The 21,212-nt window shown below is 38.3% G+C and overlaps 1 protein-coding gene across 13 annotated transcripts in view; it reads right to left on the bottom strand.

Moving 5' to 3' along the window:
• Window positions 1-21,212, bottom strand: part of TTC3 (tetratricopeptide repeat domain 3) — a 119,812-nt gene that overhangs the window by 30,723 nt on the left and 67,877 nt on the right. For all 13 annotated transcript variants that reach the window (XM_019964161.2, XM_019964128.2, XM_019964119.2 and 10 more), the window contains 9 exons: window positions 20,272-20,408; window positions 17,923-18,249; window positions 14,834-15,085; window positions 12,314-12,360; window positions 11,283-11,339; window positions 9,315-9,388; window positions 7,876-8,040; window positions 3,708-4,755; window positions 2,162-2,227 (listed from right to left, as the gene is read on the bottom strand). In XM_019964161.2, coding sequence (XP_019819720.2) covers window positions 2,162-2,227; window positions 3,708-4,755; window positions 7,876-8,040; window positions 9,315-9,388; window positions 11,283-11,339; window positions 12,314-12,360; window positions 14,834-15,085; window positions 17,923-18,249; window positions 20,272-20,408 — 2,173 coding nt within the window. The remainder of the gene's footprint in view (window positions 1-2,161; window positions 2,228-3,707; window positions 4,756-7,875; window positions 8,041-9,314; window positions 9,389-11,282; window positions 11,340-12,313; window positions 12,361-14,833; window positions 15,086-17,922; window positions 18,250-20,271; window positions 20,409-21,212) is intronic.

Here is a 21,212-nt window from a genome sequence, read left to right as displayed (position 1 = left end):
ACAAGGAAAACGTCACAATAATTCAAGAATTTAAAATCTCTTACATTGTTTAGCAAAGTCAGCTCTTTTTTAAAAAAGTTATTCATATTACTGGAATTCATAAGGAAACTTTCCAATATGCACCATAATTAGCTCTGAATATTTGTTTTAGAAGGGTTTAGTATTAAATAGTCTGATATGACTGTCATCCTCCACAATTAACATCAAGAACTATTTATTGGCTTTAAGAACTGCAAATATTATGCATGCATTAGATATAAATAGGACATATTAGTTTTGGCCCTACTTTTATAGCATTTCAAATAGACGGTTGCTGATTATTTTTAAAAGATGACTTAAAATATTACCACAAAATTATTTTCAGTTATGTAACTGTCTCCTGGACAGCTTTAAAAAAAAGCAAACAGAAGTCATACTGTACTGTGAAATGCTGGCAAGCGATAGGCAGCGTTAATGTATTTGTAAGCCTTGCATCCTGCCGAGACGGGCAGCAGTCAGTCACACACTTGTTGTGAACGGAGCACCTGTCAGATGCTGGCAGCTCCTCTCAGCTGCAGGCAACTGCTCCGCCCAGCTACGAGGGCTCCGGCAGCCAGGCCTGGGAATCTCAGCCAGGCGCTCACACCTGGCCCGCCTTTCCCACCCCCTGAACCTCATGCAGCACGTTAGCATCTCCCAAGTGCACAAAGGCAGGGAACTGAGGTTCTGAAATTTTGTTCATTGTCAGAGAACTGTGAACTATGGCCAAGCTGACCACACACACCAGTCTGCTGTTTATGTCGTCCAGACTGAAAGTTTGGCACTATGAATACAGTCCATGTTTAAATAATCAACTAGATGATGAACCCATGAGCAAGCCTTTATGGTTTCAGATCTTAGTTATTTCTATTTTAATTCTCAATTCAGCAAAAGAATCACACTGCAGCTTGGTAATATGCATTAATTCATATGCCCTAAACTGCTGACAGAGACATTGTTATGTAGCAAAAGATAACATGCATTCTATTCATGTCTGTTTTGAGACTGTGTTAAATCAAAATCTTTAGAAAGCCAATCCCTCTAATACTAGGTCTTCCTATTCAAGCACACTGCACATTTCTCATTTACTTAAGTATTCTGTGTGTCTCTCAGTAGCATTTCAAAGTTTTCTTTCACAAGATAATACATTTTTTGATACTACTGAGAATGAAATCTTTTCCTTTACTATGTTTTGCAATGGGTTGTTTACGTACAGAAAGGTATTTTATCCATTTGTGTTTCTAAATTCTCTTACATTTTGGTATTGGTTTTTGATTGATCATTTTGGATTTTACAGGGACACAGTCTTGGCCTCTATAAATAATGATATTTTACACGTCCACCTTTAAAATTTTATTTTTTTCTCTTATCTACTTTTATCAACCAATATCTCCAGGATAATAATAAATATTAATGATGATATACAATATTTAAGCAGGATGATGGGGTTTGGCTTAAAAGGGAAAGATAAAAGCATGCTGAGAAGTATTCAGCTATTCTCATTTGATTATGAGTTTTAAGTCAAGAAAAAAACTTGAATTTTATGCAATACCTTTTCAGCATCTATGGAGTTGATCCAATGACTTTTCCCTTAAAGATCTATCACACAGTACTTATATTAATAAATTTTCTAATTGAATCATCCTTAAAGTGTTTAAGATTTTTATAATTTCTGTATTATTCATGTGAATAAGCTTTTATTTATAAATACAAGCTCATTATACCCGTTAAAACAATAAAGCTGTTAAGATAAAAAAAAAAACGTTGCCTCTTTTTTTCCAAATCTGAACAATAAAAATAAAATAATTTTTTTGTTATGTTCTAAAGCTTATTCTACTTCCCTGGTGGCTCAGCAGTAAAGAATCTGCCTGCCAATGCGGGAGATGCAGGTTCAATCCCTGAGTGGAGAAGATCCTCTGGAGGAGGAAATGGCAACCCATTCCAGTATGCTTGCCTGAAATTCCATGGACAGAGGAGCCATGGGGTCAAAGAGAATCAGACATGACTTGGTGACTAAATAACAAGGCTTATTCTGTGATGTTTTATATGGAATAACTTGCTTCAAAATAGTTCTAAGTTCATAATTCCCATTTAAAGTAATGAAAATTAAAACTTTCAACAGTTTAATACAGTTCTGACTCACCTGTTGTGCCTCAAAAGGACCATATGGCTCAGTATTGACTTCCTGATGTGTTATATTCCAAGACACCTTTGGGGCAAAACAAACACATTCAATCTGTCTCAAACGCTCTAGTAAAATAAATTCATCATTTGATAACATTTTGAAACATGCCTATAATTCTTTCAAGGTTTTAATTTTTTTGCCAGTTTAGATAACATTCTATGCTTTCTACAAATGTTTTTAACAGGAAAGAGTATCATTTGGAACTTGTAAAAGTGAAAATTATTTTGGTTCATTACTCTTAACATAATTTTTCAAAGCTTTCTAGAAAGCTTTTAAAAAACTTAATGAGTAGCAGGATAACCAATAACGGTTTCATGCATTCATGCTTTATAAAGCTAACTACAGAGAAATTGTATGAATTTGGAAGGAAAGTTATAACCAACCTAGATAGCATATTCAAAAGCAAAGACATTACTTTGCCAACAAAGGTTTGTCTAGTCAAGGCTATGGTTCTTCTTGTGGTCACGTATGGATGTGAGAGTTGGACTGTGAAGAAGGCTGAGCGCTGAAGAATTGATGCTTTTGAACTGTGGTGTTGGAGAAGACTCTTTTGAGAGTCCCTTGGACCGCAAGGAGATCCAACCAGTCCATTCTGAAGGAGATCAGCCCTGGGATTTCTTTGGAAGGAATGATGCTAAAGCTGAAACTCCAGTACTTTGGCCACCTCATGCGAAGAGTTGACTCATTGGAAAAGACACTGATGCTGGGAGGGATTGGGGGCAAGAGGAGAAGGACGACAGAGGATGAGATGGCTGGATGGCATCACTGACTCGATGGACGTGAGTCTCAGTGAACTCCGGGAGTTGGTAATGGACAGGGAGGTCTGGCGTGCTGCGATTCATGGGGTCGCAAAGAGTTGGACATGACTGAGCGACTGATCTGATCTGACCTGACAGAGAAACCTTATTCTTGAGCTTGCTAGGAAGGAACATTTACTCATATCCCTCATTGCTCTCCATCTGGTTGTGTCCTGTGTCTCCCTCACTCCCCTGCTGGTTTGAGAGGAGAAACTGGGCGTGTGCAGCCCTGACTTTCTTTTCTTTTTCTCTTTCTCTTGGGAGCTGCCTGTGCAGAGAGCACATTTTCCCGTTCCTCCTCCTTGCACTGTCTTGGGGGCAAGCACCCAAGCTGGAAGGCCTTCTAGTCCAGCACTGCTGTGAACGAGGCAGGGAAGCTGCTAAGTCGTGGGTTTCAGTCTTGGGACACACACTCTCTAGAGAAAAGAGCCACATCATCCTACTGCACTTTTATTAATTATCAAGGCGGTGCTTTGGCTCCATCTGCTGATTCTACTGCTTTATGTCTCAACTGGTGCAAAACTTGGATAGGATGAAGGGTATTGCTTACTACACTTCAAAATTCCTTCTGGCATTACCAGTCATGCCCTACAAAAGGGTTCATAAAGTCCATTATTTTAAAGGATTTTAGTAAATACAATGACAATGAAAAATTAAGAGGGAAATTTAACTTTGATATCAAGAAGACTTTCTCACTTTAGTCTTACCTGTACAGCAACCACTTGTGTACATGGAATATTTGTTACTTCATTGGTGCTTTCTGGATTTACTTCCCATTTGGCAGAATCGCCACAGTAGTCATCGTTTCTGCTAGCCTCACTCTGGACTATATCAGCACCATCATAGCTGCACTCTGACTTCACTGGTGTTTCCAAAGATTCCTGAAGGATCTGTGTTTCGGAGGCAATCTGGGTACCAGGGGCATTCTCAGCACTGAAATGATGAGCCTCAAAATGCACTTCCGTTATGTCACTGGCTACAAAAGACGGCACCACTGGTATTGGTCTTTGCAGGTGATACTCAGTAGGAACACTGGCCAGAGGGGTGTAAATGCTATACTGGGGCAAAGTCGGTAACACACTGATGAAGGCTGGTGGAGTCTGGGTAATGTCAAATCCCCGAAAGGGAAGATATGTACAGTATCCTGTGACCAACTGGGGTCGAGGCCAATAGGTCGCTTTCACTTCCTCAGGAACTGGTTTGGGAGAATTAGAGGAGACCGGCTTGTGACCGGTATCCTCAAAGACTGGCCTGGGAGAATCAGAAGACATCCCTTTGGGCTTCTCATCCTCAGAAACTGATCTGGAAGAATTATCGAAAACTGGTTTTGGCTTCCCAGTGTCACGAGCTGATTGGGGAGAATTAGCAGGTGCAGGCTGAGGCTTCATGTCCTCAGAAGCTGGTGCTGAAGGTAAGTCAGACACTGGTTTGGACTTTACATCTGGTTTAAATTCCCTAGCAGTTGGATTCAGTGGTAGTTTAACTCGTAAATACTCTCCTGTTTTTGAAATTTCTTCTACTTTTGTTTTAATGTTTTTCTTCTTTCTCTTTTTCTTGAGCCGTAATGCAACTTTCTTCAATGCGATACAGTTATCAATCACAACAAAACGAGGACATCCCAGGAGAAACGCTTTCAAGCCTCCTGCTTTTTCTAGTATCTGTTGAGTTTCTTCTGGGAAGAACTCATATTCTTCAGAAAACATTTTGTTACTCATGTCCAAGGGACCATGTTCCTCCAACAACTGAGAGAAATAACTAGGCAAGAAAATACTTATGTTATTTTAAGGAAGTACTTACACATGCTTTTCTGAAGAAAATATTTCTCAAAATTTCCCCCAAAGCAAAATATTACTTCATTTCTAACTGACCTGAACATCTTCTCAACAAAAATATTATACTCATATTAAATCTGAGAAAGGCTAACTGTAATCAATTATACTATAAATAAAATTAAGTTTACTCCCCAGAAAATAATCCTTTTAAATTGGAAAAAAAGACTAAAAAGTTATTTTTTATAAGCTGTGATTAATTATTCAAAATATGTATATATATTTTAATACTTGCTTTTGGATTAAAAAAATTATTTATTTGGCTAGGACTGCCGTCTATGGGGTCGCAGAGTCGGACACGACTGAAGCGACTTAGCAGCAGCAGTCTTAGTTGTGGCATGTGAGATCTTTATTTGCAGCATGTGGATCTAGCTTCCTGACCACGGATCAAACCCATGCCTCCTGCATCAGAAGTGCGGAGAATCACTGGACTGCCAAGGAAGTCTTTGGAATATCTTTTCATGTACCTGCTGGCCATCTGTATGTCTTTGGGAAAACGTTTATTCAAATCTTCTGCCCATTTCTACGCTGAATTTTTTTTTTTTTTTTTGCTACTGAGTTGCCTCAGTTCTTCATACATTTTGGGTATTAGCCCCTTATCAGATATATGATTTTCATAATTGAACGATGACCATTATAAGTGTCTTCAACGGCCCTTGATGGACTGCCACAGTACCCGTGTACGTCACTGTCGGCACGGGGCCAAGCGGTAGAAATGGGGAAAATATTTCAGAAGGCATTCCCGTCCTAGTGCTCCAGGTGTGTCCCTTTGAAAAACCACTGTTTTCTCCATGCTCATGATTCCTTTCGCTTTTTTTCAAGAAGCAGATTAAAGATCAGGACCCAACTGCCTCTTTCTTGGAAGAAAGCATGACAAGCAAGTAAGAACCACCATGTTCTTTTTGGTAGGCAAAAACTGACATGGAGAAAAAACATGAATCTTATTTCACAAAGTTATTTTTATTTGCAACACACTGTGATTCAACCTACGATCAATTTCACTCTCCTGCTATCTGTAAGCTGCATGCTAGGATCACATTTTCTACTTTCTTTTTGAAACCTTCCACTTTAACTAGTTAATAAATCTTGACTAATTAACACCATTAAAGAATTGTTTTAGGAAAAACTGAATGCAGAAGACCATATACTACTTGCATAACAGATATACTATCTGCAATGTATAGTATAATACCATATACTATAATAGTATAGTATAATACCATATACTATCTGAATGCAGAATACCATATACTTCAACTATCTGTATCATAAAATATTAGAACGAAGGAGGTCACTGAAAACAAATCAGTCCAATCCCCTACTTTAAAGTAAAATATTTAAGTCAATTAAAAAAGCAGTTATCCCAATATTCTTAACTCCATGTCTGTTATGCTTTCTACTCAATATTCTTTTCAGATACAAAAGTTTAGTTTCATTTTTCTTTTATCCATTGGCCAATTAAAAAATAATCTTCAAACTAATGATCATTACGTGTTTATTTTTGAAAATTCAAAGAAAGAATTAAGTTCTGAGGTGTGACTTCCTGTAACTTCTTGACTTTCTCCTATTATAAGATATAAACTCCATTTCAAAATACACAAATCAACCTATTTTCTTCTCATAAAGTTACTTAATTTCTTCCCACTTATAAAGGTAATGTAGTCTTTAAGATGCAAACTCCTGAAAACTACAGTTTAGCTTCAGTTCAGATGCTTGAAGCAAAGTCTAGCATGTTTTAAGAAATACTAGTATAGGCCCCTGGAGAAGGAAATGTGTACCCACTCCAGTACTCTTGCCTAGAGAACCCCGGGGACAGAGGAGCCTGACGACTATAGTCCATGGGATCGTAAAGGGTCGGACACAACTGAGTGACTGAACAACAGTAACAGTATAGTTTTACAGCTGATTCCAGGTTGTCATCCAGTTCTCTGGGAGTATGATTTGTTCAGCACTTCAACTCTGAAGAAAAACTATGAAGAGGGATCCAAGGGCATGTAACTAAACTGAAGAGGAATAATGCAACTGAGAAAAATAGAAAAAATAACCAAATTACAGATGAGTGATGGGTTTTCCAGGAGTTCGCTTACAAATTAATTTTCTATTGCAGATCTCAGCCCCTCACTTTTTTTCCCTAAAGAAAGCTTCATGTACTACTTATTAATCCCAAGCTTAAAAAAAAAAAAGAAAAGCAAATGCTTTTTAGATTTTCCTGAACTCTATTACTCTATCCACCCCACTCAGACTTGACTTTAGTGTTAATTTCTTTCTTTTTTTTTTCCTTTGGCCACACAGCATGTGGGATCTTGGTTCCCTGACCAAGGATCACACCTGTGCCCCCTGCAGAGTCCTAACCTTACTGGACCACAAGGGAAGTCCCCTAGTGTTAGTTTCACATTCACATTTTCAAACCAAATGTAATTCAGCCCACAGTTTCTTAAAAGGAAATCTTTTCCTAGATGAATGTCAGGAGGCCAAGTTTTCAGTACAATACAATACAATACAGGGCTCTGTATCTGTACTACATCCCAGCTGGACAGCTCTCTCAGCAGTAGTCACCAGATTCTGGTATCCCTTCCCAGTGAAGGGTAACACTTCACCAAGCCACATGAAGTGTCACCGGGCTTAGGAGACACCAAACAACATATGAACATATCATATCAACATAAAGACAATGAGAGCAAATAATCATACTATTCCTTGTCCAATATATACTGTGGAATTCATGATAAAAGATTATGGCTGGAAGCTTCATTTATCATTCCTATCAGGACACACTAGGACAGTTTTGGAAATACAAAGAATCTACATTAGCAGCACAAACTGACGCAACTAATAAACATTAGGGTTCTAAAAAAAATCTTTAATAGTTAAAAATCTCCAATTAACTTTGTGTAATACATGACCAAAAGCCATAGAAATACTTTTCTTCCCCAGAGTTTGTAAGCCAAACACAGATTCTTTTAATAGAAAGGGACACAAATTTAAAACAACTTAAGATCTTTTACTGACAGCCTCAATGTAACAGTTGGAATGTTAAGACACTTACTCGTATAGAGTTGAACATTTCTGTTTTGGGTTTATGTCCCACAGCTTCTTATTACGGACAACATACTCATTACTATGCTGTTCATACAGAGCTTCAAATTCTTCTATATCCTGCCGAAGGTGATCAGGCACTACAAAGGGGCCCGCAGAATTTAAACTGCGTTTGCTGATAAAACAAACAAACAAATGATTTTCTCGTGAATAATAAACTTCTAGGTGACCCAGAATAACATTTAAATTGGAATAAAGATAGCATATTATTCAACTTTTGGATGCAAACACACACTAGCAGAGAATTTAATGCAGAAAAGTTAACTTTCCACGACTTTAGTCAAGAGATACCTGAGTGCTGAGTAAATTCTTTTATTAATAATTACTTACTCATGCTATCAAGAGTAATTTTTTTAAAAACTTCTGGTTTAGAAAAAAAAATCAATGTTGCATTAATTGTAACATGTTAAAAAGCAAAATGAAAGGTTTTATTACAATGGTGATCAATTTAAGTTCAAGTGAGATTGAGACTGGTAAAAGGTACTTAAAAAAAAATTTTTTTTAAAGAGTGTAAGAGTCTAGCACTCTGCAAAGCTGGAGTACCGTTGAGTGTGGGCTCTAAACTGGACTGCTGGTTTAAACTCTGGCTCTGCTGGGTAGGAGCTTTGTGTCCTTGGGCACAGTCAACTGCACTGTATCTGAGCTTCCTTACGTGTAAAATGCATATAATAGTATTTATCTCCAAGAAAGAAGAATGGATTAGATGAGTTTATATATACATAAAAAGCTCTTAAAACAGTGCCTGCCACATAAGTGCTATCAAAATATAGGCTGCTATTATTTAAACTTAAAACAATTCCCCCAATCAAAGAGTCTGAAAGAGTCCACAAAAATATGCAAAACAACTGTTACTACAACTCATTTAAGAAATGCGGCAGGAAAAATTTGTGGGTCTTTGGTCCATAAAGGAATATGATATAAAAAACTTACTGCTACTTACTAGTTTTATTTCTTGTATCTACCTGTCTCTTAAAAACTCAGTTTCAACAACCAGATCCACTGGAAATTGCTAATACCTAAGGCTGAACCATAATATCACATACAGCCTCCAAAATATCTTCCTAGTAATTATCAACAGGACATTCTCTTCACTAATCATTTTAGAGAGTATTTTCTAGGATTTTCCAACAGTATCCTGCACACAGTAAGTTCTCAACCTTATCAAATGAATGTTATCAACCCTCTGATTTTAATACAGTTTATATCAATTCTTAACACTGACAGCCCACATTATATAAATCAACCACAATGGGTCATATCAGGTTTATAACAGATGCATGTCTTCAGGCAGAGAAGTCAGGGAAATAAAAAAAAAGACAAGTTTAAAGGACACAGATTAATATACCTTTTAAGTTAAAACAAAAGCAAAAATTTTCAGACTGTGCTTACATATGGTCTTCACCTGAAGTGACAGTCTCATTGTTTGGTGTGACTGAAGGTGTTCCAGATCCAACTAACATAGGCTGGTTTAAAAAACAAAAATGACAATGATTTTCCACCTTTACCACTAAAACTGATGAATGCTCATATAAATATGCACAAAAATTGCCAATATATATGACTTATCTAAATTTTCTTGTGAACAGGGACATACAGTAATTAAATTTTCAACAGCCAAAAATAGGCACAAGCTAACATTTAGATAGTTTCTAAAACTCCAAAAAATTTTACACTATCACTGTGGAAACTCTCATTTTAGATAAACTACAGACATATAGTCAAAGATAAAAACAAAAGTTGTACTGGAACTTTTAAGCTACTCTTCAGTTCAGTTCAGTCACTCAGTCGTGTCTGACTCTTTGCGACCCCATGAATTGCAGCACGCCAGGCCTCCCTGTCCATCACCAACTCCCGGAGTTCACTCAGACTCACGTCCATCGAGTTGATGATGCCATCCAGCCATCTCATCCTCTGTCGTCCCCTTTTCCTCCTGCCCCCAATCCCTCCCAGCATCAGAGTCTTTTCCAATGAGTCAACTCTTCGCATGAGGTGGCCAAAGTACTGGAGTTTCAGCTTTAGCATCATTCCTTCCAAAGAAATCCCAGGGCTGATCTCCTTTAGAATGGACTGGTTGGATCTCCTGGCAGTCCAAGGGACTCTCAGGAGTCTTCTCCAACACCACAGTTCAGAAGCATCAGTTCTTCGGCACTCAGCTTTCTTCACAGTCCAACTCTCACATCCATCCATGCATGACCACTGGAAAGACCATAGCCTTGACTAGATGGACCTTTGTTGGCAAAGTAATGTCTCTGCTTTTGAATATGCTATCTAGGTTGGTCATAACTTTCCTTCCAAGCAGTAAGCATCTTTTAATTTCATGGCTGTAGTCACCATCTGCAGTGATTTTGGAGCCCCAGAAAATCAAGTCTGACACTGTTTCCACTGTTTCCCCATCTATTTCCCATGAAGTGATGGGACCGGATGCCATGATCTTCGTTTTCTGAATGTTGAGCTTTAAGCCAACTTTTTCACTCTCCTCTTTCACTTTCATCGAGAGGCTTTTTAGTTCCTCTTCACTTTCTGCCATAAGCTACTCATATGCTGCCCCTAATTTTCAACCCCTGCCTCCCATTTAATCCTGCAAATGTGTGATAGCCATTAAGAACTCACCATAAGACTTAAAAGTAATGCCCCAGTCATCTCACAGGCTTGAAGCAGAGCTTTAGGTGAGTGGAAGGAAGGAGTCTATCCATTCTGAGACTCTGTCATGATGGTTAGTATTTAGCTTTTTTTTTTTTTTAAGTTTTTATTGAATTTGTTATAATACTGGCTCCTGTTGTTCATGTTCTGGTGTTTTTTGGCCACAAGGCATGTGGGATCTTAGCTGCCCAACCAGGGACTGAATCCTCTCTCCGGGCAATGGAAAGTGAAGGCTTAACCACTGGACCACCAGGGAAGTCTCAGCATTTTTACTTTGAATATTTAGGTAATAATTCCATTAATTAATAATAATATGCATCATGTCTTGTTATACAGATATGACATGAGGGTACAGGGAAGTCAATTTGCCCAAGGTCACAGAGATAATAAAAACAGTAATTAGTAGAACCAAGGTTAAGAACCCAGGTCTGCCTGATCTCAAAGCAGCCCTGCTCACACTGAGGAACAGCCATAAAAAGTGCTACATTACGACAATGATTTCACTAGGAAAAACCTAGAAAATGAAAAGGGTAATAGTCTCTATTAAGAATTACATACAACATGAAACTTAAACTTCCTCAAAATGTAGAAAACTAGCAAAACATCTTTAAAGCCTAGAAAGTCTTTCTCTACCAAGTTCTTCAAAATATCCCAATAACTAGTTAATTCTCGAATTTATAAACTCAATTAAGAATCAACAGAGAAAATACTCCATACCTTTGAATCTTTTGGCTTCTTTTTCTTGCCTTTGTTTTTTATCTTGGTAGAATTAAACTAAAAAGTAAAAAAAAAAAAATTACTGAACACTCAAATAATAATATTATGAAGCTACCATATATCATAAAGATACCATTTTGATTTTCATAGACTGGTCCTAAGTTGAAGTACATAAAATGTTTACCAAAAATTAACACTTTAGTGTGTTAAGCCCCACTGTTTTGATTTATAATAGAAAATAAGAAAAATGCTAAATGACACCTAATGCTATATAACTAAAATTAATCGTTCCAACTTAATATACTGGTACTCATTTTCAACAAGGTTTATGCCATTTCATGTAATTGATGAGATTCATAAAGTAATTCCAGCTATGTGCTTATCATATTTTAATGATTTTCCTTTACTAACCAAACTAGACATTTTGCACTTGGCCAGACACCAGGGGACCAACAGTGAAATTAGAAGCAGCATCTAACTTCCCATGGGGTCATGTCATCTGTGCTTCCACAGTCAGCCAGATAGGATCTGACTGAACGAAGACAAAATTTTAAGTATAGATAACTTGATCCTAAAAAAATCATTAAACAAGTATGTCTCTGTTCAAAAACTGCCACAAACTACTTAAGGAAGACAGCTCTGGAATTATTTTAACTTTTTAAGCTCAATTATAAGCCACTCAAAGTCCATTTGTTTTCCTTACAGAACAAAACACAATTTTAATCATTACAAGGTAACATTTCATTTTTATGCCATCAGATGACTCAAAAACTCCCTTCCTATGTCTATGATTAACATTCATTAGTTGTGAAAATTTATGGACACTGTCTAACTTAAGCTGCAGTGTGCTGACTGTTGTTCCAAGAGGAAGACTGGGATTACCCTTTCTAAGAAAATTGCCATGTTCCCCCGAAGTCCTCCAGATGTGGTTCTGGAGTGCCTCCTGGGATACAAAAAAACATTGGGTCCTCCTCTCCTCCTCTGGCTGACACAAATTAGAATATGACATTGAAAATGACGGGATAACTTACTGGCACGTCACCACTGTCCTGTTTCCTTAATACAGTGCAGCGGCTGTCTGTTAGAAGATACAGATGGTTTTGTAAGGAAACGAAAGGTTTACACTGCAGTACGATACACGAAGTCCTTAAAGAAAACCACCCCAGATACTACTAACATCCACTACATCCTACTCCTTATGTGGCTTTGACGCAGTTCAGTTTAGAAACCAAGAGCAAAATGGCTGACTCAGTGGAAAACCAACTACTAAGAATCACAAAATTTCAATCTAACTCAGTACAACTTGAGTTTTTTCTAGATACCAAACTCTATGCATGCTAGGTGCTCGGAATACAGAAATGTATAGAGAAGTCCCTGCCATCAATAAGCTCATGTTCTGCAAACTACACAAGAGAGGCAAACACCACAGCGCAGTGTGCTAAAGGCCACAGTAAATGCAGTGAAACAAAGCTGACAGAAGAATGAAGTCTTCAAGGGGAACAGCCCAAGGAAGGGTCAGGGAGGGCTGTTGGGAACAGAGGACTTCGGATGAGCAAGCAAGAGGCTGGGATGTGAGCAGGGACAGCACAAGGCAGGTTTGGGCACATCAGGAAGTGAGGTGTACATTCTGCGGGGAGAAGGGAGCACACTACTGAGCCCAGACAGACACTGACTTCAACCTGCAGGCAAAAGAAGTGTTTCCCCAACAGAATACTTAAAGAGGATCAGACAGATGTTCTAGAAGAGTCAGCAGAAGCAGTGTGAGAGAAAGGTTTGGAGTGGGAGGGTCAGAGGCATGGAGACCTGTTAGAGACTACTGAGATCATAGAAAGGTTATTAAGATCCTGGCCTAGGGAAATGGAGATGGACAGGGAAGGGCAGATCAAGAATACAGCTTACTTGACTTGACAACAAACTAGATAAAAGGGGTAAAAGGCAAGAGGAAGGGTCGAGACCAATTTCAGCATTTCCTGCTTGAAAACAATACATAAAGCATTATTATCTGGGATAAATCTCATGCGGCTTAAACCATTCCAAGAGAGAATTTGCACACGGGATCCAAGAGAGAGTTTGGGTCTCCCAATTATCACAGCTCTGGTGATGTTATTGAGCACTGTTAATTTATAAGATCAGTGGATTTTGAAAAGTTTTTAACCAATGTAATTGTTCCTTTAAATGAAAGGAGATAAAATTGAAAATGTTGGGGTAAGGATGAGAGGCAGAGGTAGTGAACTTGAAAATCTGCTGGCTGGTCATTTGGTTGGTGGCTTGCAACCCTATGACTGAGAGCAGAGAAACTGTCACAGCTGGATGGATTGGGTATTTCAGGCACAGAACACAAGAACCAGAGAAAATGCACAATGTAAGGGAATTGTGTCCTTTAGAATTGTCCTGTGCGATCCAAACATGCATCAAGTTTTGTAAGCTCAGTCCCAGAAAAGCATTTTATTCCCAGCAGGAGCAGGCTGAGTGCAATCAATCCAGGATATCAAGAAGCATGTTACCCCCAGTCATGAAGCAGTGTCCCTGGAAAATAAAGCCACCTATATCTGAGTGTGCTCTCTAAGAACCACAACAAAAGTAAGCTTTCAGTTCCTTATACTGTATCTGAATTTCATAATGTGTAACTCTTTAGTACAAGGCCAAAACCTTTTCACGTACCCTTTAAAACAAACAGCATGAAATTTGAAAGTCTAACTCCTGGCAATACATAAAGCAGACGTCTGATGAGAAGGGAAAAGGAAGAGGGCAGGGAGAGACAGTATCCTAAGAGATATATGTAGTACCAAAGATAACAAATTTAAATTCCGAATTGAAGAACGTGTCTCATTCTGGATGCCAACTGTCAAATCCACTTCCGTGTTCACAGCCGGGCGTGGAACTCTACCCCTGCACCAAGAATTTCCTCTTCCCGAGGAGCGGAACCCCTCAGCACTTTTCCTGGCCCCCTCTTCTCCCATATTACAGTTACCTGTATATTCATTTTACTCCTTTTTCTAAACATAAGGTCCTGAGGGCAAGGACCAGCGTAAGCATTTCTGAGTTCCCTGTTATCACACCTAGCACAAGGTGTTGAAGCAGCAGTAAAAGATTTCTGATGAACTGAGTTAGGGGTGTAGCTGGGCCACAGCCTCCTTTTCTGATTCCCAGCTCTAGGCTCTTCCCACCACAGCAGATATGTTATCTGTTCTAGATTCTGCAAACACTGCCTCCTTCTGCAGGCCAATGTTTCCTTGAATGCTACAAATCAAACCATTTCCTAAGAAACTCCATCCCTTTAATATATATATAACCTTTGTCATGACAACTGTCAAAACACCTACAATGAGAACAGTCCATGTAACGTATCCATCTGAGTGTCTTGACAACACTGAGATCCATAGAGTAAAAGGGCTTTAGTATATGAAAAAAATCACTGTTCTTAATACTAACTTCCCCAAATAAGCCAGATGTAGCATAATGATTTTCATTATTTTCTTTGTTAAGTATCTAAGTAAGCTATATCTTTTGAAGACTTTTTCCTTAGACACAAATCGAAACTGTCCACATACCCATTATATCAAAGAACTCGTCCAAGGCATTATGCAGTGCTGGGAACTTGTCTCTGTGTTCTTCTAGCAGCCATATTAAACACCGCGCTTCCTTCAGTGATGTAGGCTCATAGAAATAATCAAGTTGCTTTCCTTCTATAGAGCCTAGCTTATGACCGTATTTCTCATTCCAGAGAAAAGTCATGATGCTAAAATCAAGCTCCTTAAGAGGAGCCCCATAACGAGAAAAGAAAGGTCCTGTGGCATCTAAGCCTATAATAAAAACAAAACCCAAGTCAGAAGAAGGGAGGATTATTTGCTATAAAATTATATTCAGTTTCACATCTTGGAAAGCAGTTCTATTATAGTTTGCTTACATTTTCAGTGAAAACATTTAAACACTTGAGAATAAACTTATTCAAGCTATTATGGATTTCAGAAATACCATTTCACATGAATATGCTAAATACAGTAATTCTTACCTATTAGTTGAAAAAGGTGGGCCAAAGGCTTCTATTATTCTATTTTTTTTTAATAATTGCATTGATCACATTTATTTTATACTCATCTTTTAAACTTATTCAGTTGCATTTTCATTGTATATATAACTCAACAGACACATAATTTTATAGGTTATTTGCAAAAAGTGAGCTTATGTCCATACCCTTTCTTAGAGATTAAAAAAAAAAAGCACATAAGGAATGAACATGGGATGAGGAGCTGCCTCCAATGATTACACAACAATTTAGCTATGTGGCAGCCACTATAGTACTCTAATATCTGGGAAAGCAGAGGTCAGAAAGATGAGAGAACGACCCACAAAGAAGAAACTGAATGTCTTTCCATCAGTTTCTATGGCTTGAGAGCAGTCCTAAAGAGATTCATATTCACATGAATATGCTAAATACAGTAATTCTTACCTATTAGTTGAAAAAGGTGGGCCAAAGGCTTCTATTATTCTAGCTATTTTTATTAGACTTAGGAAAAGAAGGAATTTTTTAGTATTTATTCTTATTTATTTGGCTGTGCTGAGTCTTAGTTATGGCATGAGGGATCTAGTTTCCTGACCAGGAATTGAACCTAGGAGCATGGAGTCTTCACCACTGGACCACCAGGCAAGGCCCAGAAAAGGAATTTTTAAAGGCGTTAAATTCCTTTAAAAATACAACAGTAACTTTTCACTACTTCATAATGATTTTCATTCAAATTAGTACAAGCTAGCTAGATTTTACAATGCTTTTCTACGTATATTCTATAATAACAAAACATCAATGATATATGGAACTTCCCAAATGCCTTTAAAACAAAAAATGGGTGAACTCTTCATCCAACACCTTCAAGAATGCACCTTATCCCCTCGAACACCGTGGCCCCTTACCCTCCTCATGAGAATTTCAGGTGGTCACTATTCTCAATCTTCCTCCCGCTTCGACAACTCCAGAGAAAGGGGTGGCTGCACCCTCAGGCACTACTACTGAAAGGAGGTGAGCCCCTGCTGCGTGCTAACACAGCCACCAAAAGCAAGGACTGGCTCTGCTCTCTCCCCCTACGTCTCTAACACTGGACGGGTCACAGGCTTTCAGTCTGCAAATGAAGCAGAGACTGCCAAGTCAAAACTACCCGAGACGGCTGAGCCTTCCAGTCGCAACAGCTTTGCAGAGGTCATGTTACATATCAGTGTATTTAAACACGAGAATCAGCGACCATGTAAAATACACACATGATACAAGGTTTAAGGGAATCACGGATGAAGAAATACCACATTCAAATCTCCAAATAGAGCTCACATCAGAGCATGTGCTCAATAAGAGGAAGGCAGCAGATCACACCTAGTACTGAAATGTTAACCCCGCTCCTGCCCAATTTAAATTAATCTTTGTTAAATAAAGCAAATTAAAGTAAGAAATATAAAAAATTTTATCATTTCCTTGTCTGTTTAGTAGACACTAATGGCAGCATCACTTAGGATAGTTTTATGGGGCCAGGAACCCATGGAGACACATGTCCACAGCAGCAACATTAGTTACCAACCACACCGAGTACTGCCACCTCGCTCTGTCTCCACTGACAGACACTTAGTAGTATATTCTCTGAAACCCTAGTGTTCCATCAGCTCCCGTCTCTAAGGCAGGTCAGGCCAGCAATCTCTACAGGCCGCTGCTACGGCTCCTGCTAGCCTTTTACCCAACAGCTGCCGACTGAACCGTCTACTGGGTTAGGAAGTGGCCACCTCGGTCACCGGGACAAACAAGGCCGTGGTGGATGCTCAAGGACCCCATCCTCTAGGGTCAGTCGGCAGCTTTCTCTACCGCTGCATTCCATGGTCCCTGAGTAGGTCTGGTAAAGAGCCTGCTCGAAGGTTCTTCCTCAACCAAACTAGGAAAATCAGGACAGAGCACCAGAGTTTTATGACCCTGTGATTCACACTGCTGAAGGTCAGCCCCAGGACATTTCTCTTGATCCTTAGATACAGATCTGCCATAGGCATCCTAACCAATCATCCATAGCTCCATCCCACTCTCCCCTCCAAACTCTTCACAACCCCAGAGGGCACCCCTGTGCAGCTGACTCCAAGGGGTGCTATTCACCCAGGGGAGTGCCTAGTAGTCACAAAATTAACACACTGACAATAGCTGAGCATAACACAGGACTGGACTTTCTTACTGACTGGACTTTGCTGTGTTGACATATTTCACAAAAGCACAAGGTAACCTTTCTATACAAAGAAAGTGAAGTCGCTCAGTCATGTCCGACTCTTTGCAACCCCATGGACTGTAGCCTAACAGGTTCCTCTGTCCATGGGATTTTCCAGGCAAGAATACTGGAGTAGGTTGCCATTTCCTTCTCTAGGAGATGTTCCCGACCCAGGGACTGAACCTGGATCTCCCGCACTGTAGGCAGACACTTTACCAGGAAAAGTGTCACCAGGAAAGTCAACCTATCTATAAGGTAACCTAAAAATTGTGAACTTCAGGAAACAGTATTTTTTAACCATACAAATTTGTAGTTCTACATTTTAAAAAGTCATAAATGATAGTAAAAAGAAGAAGGATTCAGAAGTCTGTATTTATCCTCCTATGAAACTGCATCTCTACAATTAAGAGACATACCAAAGCTATTCAGTTTCTGGATCCAGGTGGCTAGTTTTGGGTCCACTTCTTTAAGCTCACTCAAAACATGCAGAAATACCCTTGTCTTTACTCTGTTCTTTTCTTGGATCAAATGACGAATGACATAGTCCACTGCTTCATTCAGGAAATTTCTGCTAGAAAAACATGTTGTGTAGTCTTCTGTGGTTAAAACCTTCCAAGAAAGCAATTCTTTGAGAAGCTTGGAAGTATTCAGTATCCCGGACTTAATCTTGTCAGCGTACTGCTTTATGCACTGCAGAATTCTGTCATCAAGGAACTGGCAACTTTGGACATGGTTGATAGTTTCTAAGGATGAATAACAGTGGTCAGTAAAAAGGAGAAAGAGGACCAATTTGCAAAAACATAAACTCTGAAAAATTTAACCTAACATTGTGTGTGAAAGTGAAGTTAAAGTGCTAGTTACTCAGTTGTATCTTACTCTTTGAGACCCTGTGGACTGTAGCCTTGCTAGGGTCCTCTATCCATGATATTCTCTGGCAAGAATACCAGATTAGGTAGCCGTTCCCTTCCCCAGGGGATACTCCCAACCCAAGGATCAAACCCCCATCTCCTGCGTTGCTGGCAAATTCTTTACTGTCTGGGCCACTAGGGAATTACATAGCAATATAATCTGTGACTCAGATGTATTCTTTATGTTGTTTTAAATAACCTAAGAACTTTTAAATTAGATATATAAAGTATTTAACTTTAAAAGTGCCTTTAAAAGACATGAAACTTCACAGTAAATCAAACATATCAAGTATCTTATTTCCTTCACTGGTACCACTCATGTAGTATCTAAAAACTTAGTTCCTCTAAAATAAGGTTACTTTCCTCAACAATCTTAACTGAGCCTTATCGACTACTCAGATTTTACATTCAATAAATATGTTTCAGGCATGAATGTAAAGCTTTTTTTTTTCCCCTGGAGTTGAAGGGATCATTGCTTCAAGTATAAAAACAATATTTGGTTGAATTTGGATAAATGTGTTATCTATCTTACTGTTGAATCCTCAATCATAGACCTGTGGAGTTACTGATCGCAGTATCTCAAAAGTGCATCTTCCTGCCCAGGCATTTCCCCCCCAAAGTGGTCATTTAACCTCTTGACGCTAATACAGTAAATAAACATACAAATACAAAAAATATATAAAGTAAATGATGTTCCCTAAAATTTTTTTTCAGTAGAAAAGACAGTTCTGATTGATTTCTGAAACATTAATGGAATAACCAGTCAATCCTAAAGGAAATCAAATCTGAATATTCATTAGAAGGATTGATGCTGAAAACTCTAATACTCTGGCCACCTGATGCAAAGAGCCGACTCTTTGGAAAAGACCCTGATGCTGGGAATGATTGAGGGCAGGAGGAGAAGCAGGTGACAGAGGATGAGACGGTTGGATGGCATCACTGACTCAATGGACGTGAGTCTGAGCAAACTCTGGGAGACAGTAAAGGACAGGGAAGCCTGGTATGCTGCAGTCCATGGGGGTGCAAAGAGTTACACATGACTTAATGACTAAACCACAACAAGATGAAAAACAAAAACATCAAGAGGAAATATTAATGCTGGCAACAGTCATCAGAGTAGAAAATGAGAATAATTTAACTCAAAACTGAAAGGAGTCCTGGGGATATAGTGCACAGTACAATGACTATAGTTAATAATACTGTTTCATGTATTTGCATGTAGACCTTGAAAGTTCTCATCATGAAAAAAAAATTCTGTATGTATGGTGGTGGATGTTAACTGGATTTATTGTGGTAATCATTTTGCAATATATAGAAATATCAAATCATTATGTTGTACACCTGAAACCATACATTAAAAAAACACAAAACTTGAAAGTAAATGTGTCCACAGGGACAGTAAATCACTGAGACTGCTCCCATGTTGATCAGGGAATGCTGATAAGATGAGCATAAAACACGAAGTAATCTCTCTGGCATCTCATATGAACTGCTTCTCTATGTGAAGCAGCATACTTCAGATAATCAGTGGCTAATTTACAGTTCAAACATATGTGTGGAATTTGAAATACTATTTTCACGTTCACTTTGGAGATAAGGGAACTGAGACAATTTGCCCTAAGTGGCAGCAAAGTGTTTTCAATCCCTGTATATTACTTATAAATTCAACGTTCCTTACACCACTCCCCTCCCCATCTCAGGGTAATCAAAAGATGGTGATAGTATTAAAATACCAAGGGAAATCTAAATTTCAATTCAATTTAACTATTAACATAAAGCCCAACAAGATGAATATTTGTATACACACTTTTAAGCAAGAATATATGATTCTCATCACGCATCAGACTCCCAGCATACCTCTCTGCTCTTCAGTTTTTGGTGGGTTACTTTCCCTTAAGTCCTCTTCCAGTCTTTCTTGTGCTAATTTTTTTGCTTCCTTTTTTTGGAGCTTTCGCTTCAATTTTTTGTCTTCTTTCAGCCTCAACTTCTCTAGGCTGATAAATAATTATAATTAATGACAATTCACCTTTGTTATGAACTCAATCAACTACTTTCCTTTGCCTATTGTAGAAGCCATTTTCCAAACAATAAACTAGAAGTTTTCTTTTTTAGTTAGAACTTGGGACTACATCCTCTGTTCAATATCAAAAACTTTTGACACATGGTCAATTCAATCAAAACAAGTGTACTTGTTTCATAAAAACAAGAACATCAATGACTAAGTGATTTCTAATTAAGGATGCATATATAGATCATACACATATTATCCCCATGTATAGAAGATACCATTAGAGTAAAGAGGAATAGTAAAAAATTACTATGCAAGTTAATACATGTAAATACTCATTTGCACAGTAAAATATCATTTTCATAACCCAATAATGATCCATAAGACTCAAATTTGGTCAATATGGCTACAAGAAATTCTCTTCAACAAATAATTCATCTTTTCTTTTGCTTTTTCTTGGTCACCAATGATAAAAAAAATAACTTCTTAAAACGGAAAACAAAAAGCAGGGCAAAAAAGAAAAGAAAAAAGGATTGAATTATTTGAACAAGAAGATAACAGAAAAGTGATTAATTTTGACAGTTCATTGAGTATTTCAGGGTGAGAGAGAGTCACTGGTTCAAATGTTTGCTGAAGAGAACAAAAGGAAAGACGTTTTTGGAATTAAAGTATAAACAGCTGAGAGCTAAGTATGTAATTTTTATCCAAATGCCAAATCTACTGAACATGTCATTTCACAGTTCAAATGTCATAATTTTACTTATAAATTCAATCACTAAATAATGCTTCT

Source organism: Bos indicus, chromosome 1 (genome assembly GCF_029378745.1).
Source record: "Bos indicus isolate NIAB-ARS_2022 breed Sahiwal x Tharparkar chromosome 1, NIAB-ARS_B.indTharparkar_mat_pri_1.0, whole genome shotgun sequence".
Classification (NCBI taxonomy): domain Eukaryota; kingdom Metazoa; phylum Chordata; class Mammalia; order Artiodactyla; family Bovidae; genus Bos; species Bos indicus.
The sequence above is the reverse complement of the archived record's forward strand: the minus strand, read 5'-3'. Positions and strand labels throughout refer to the sequence as shown.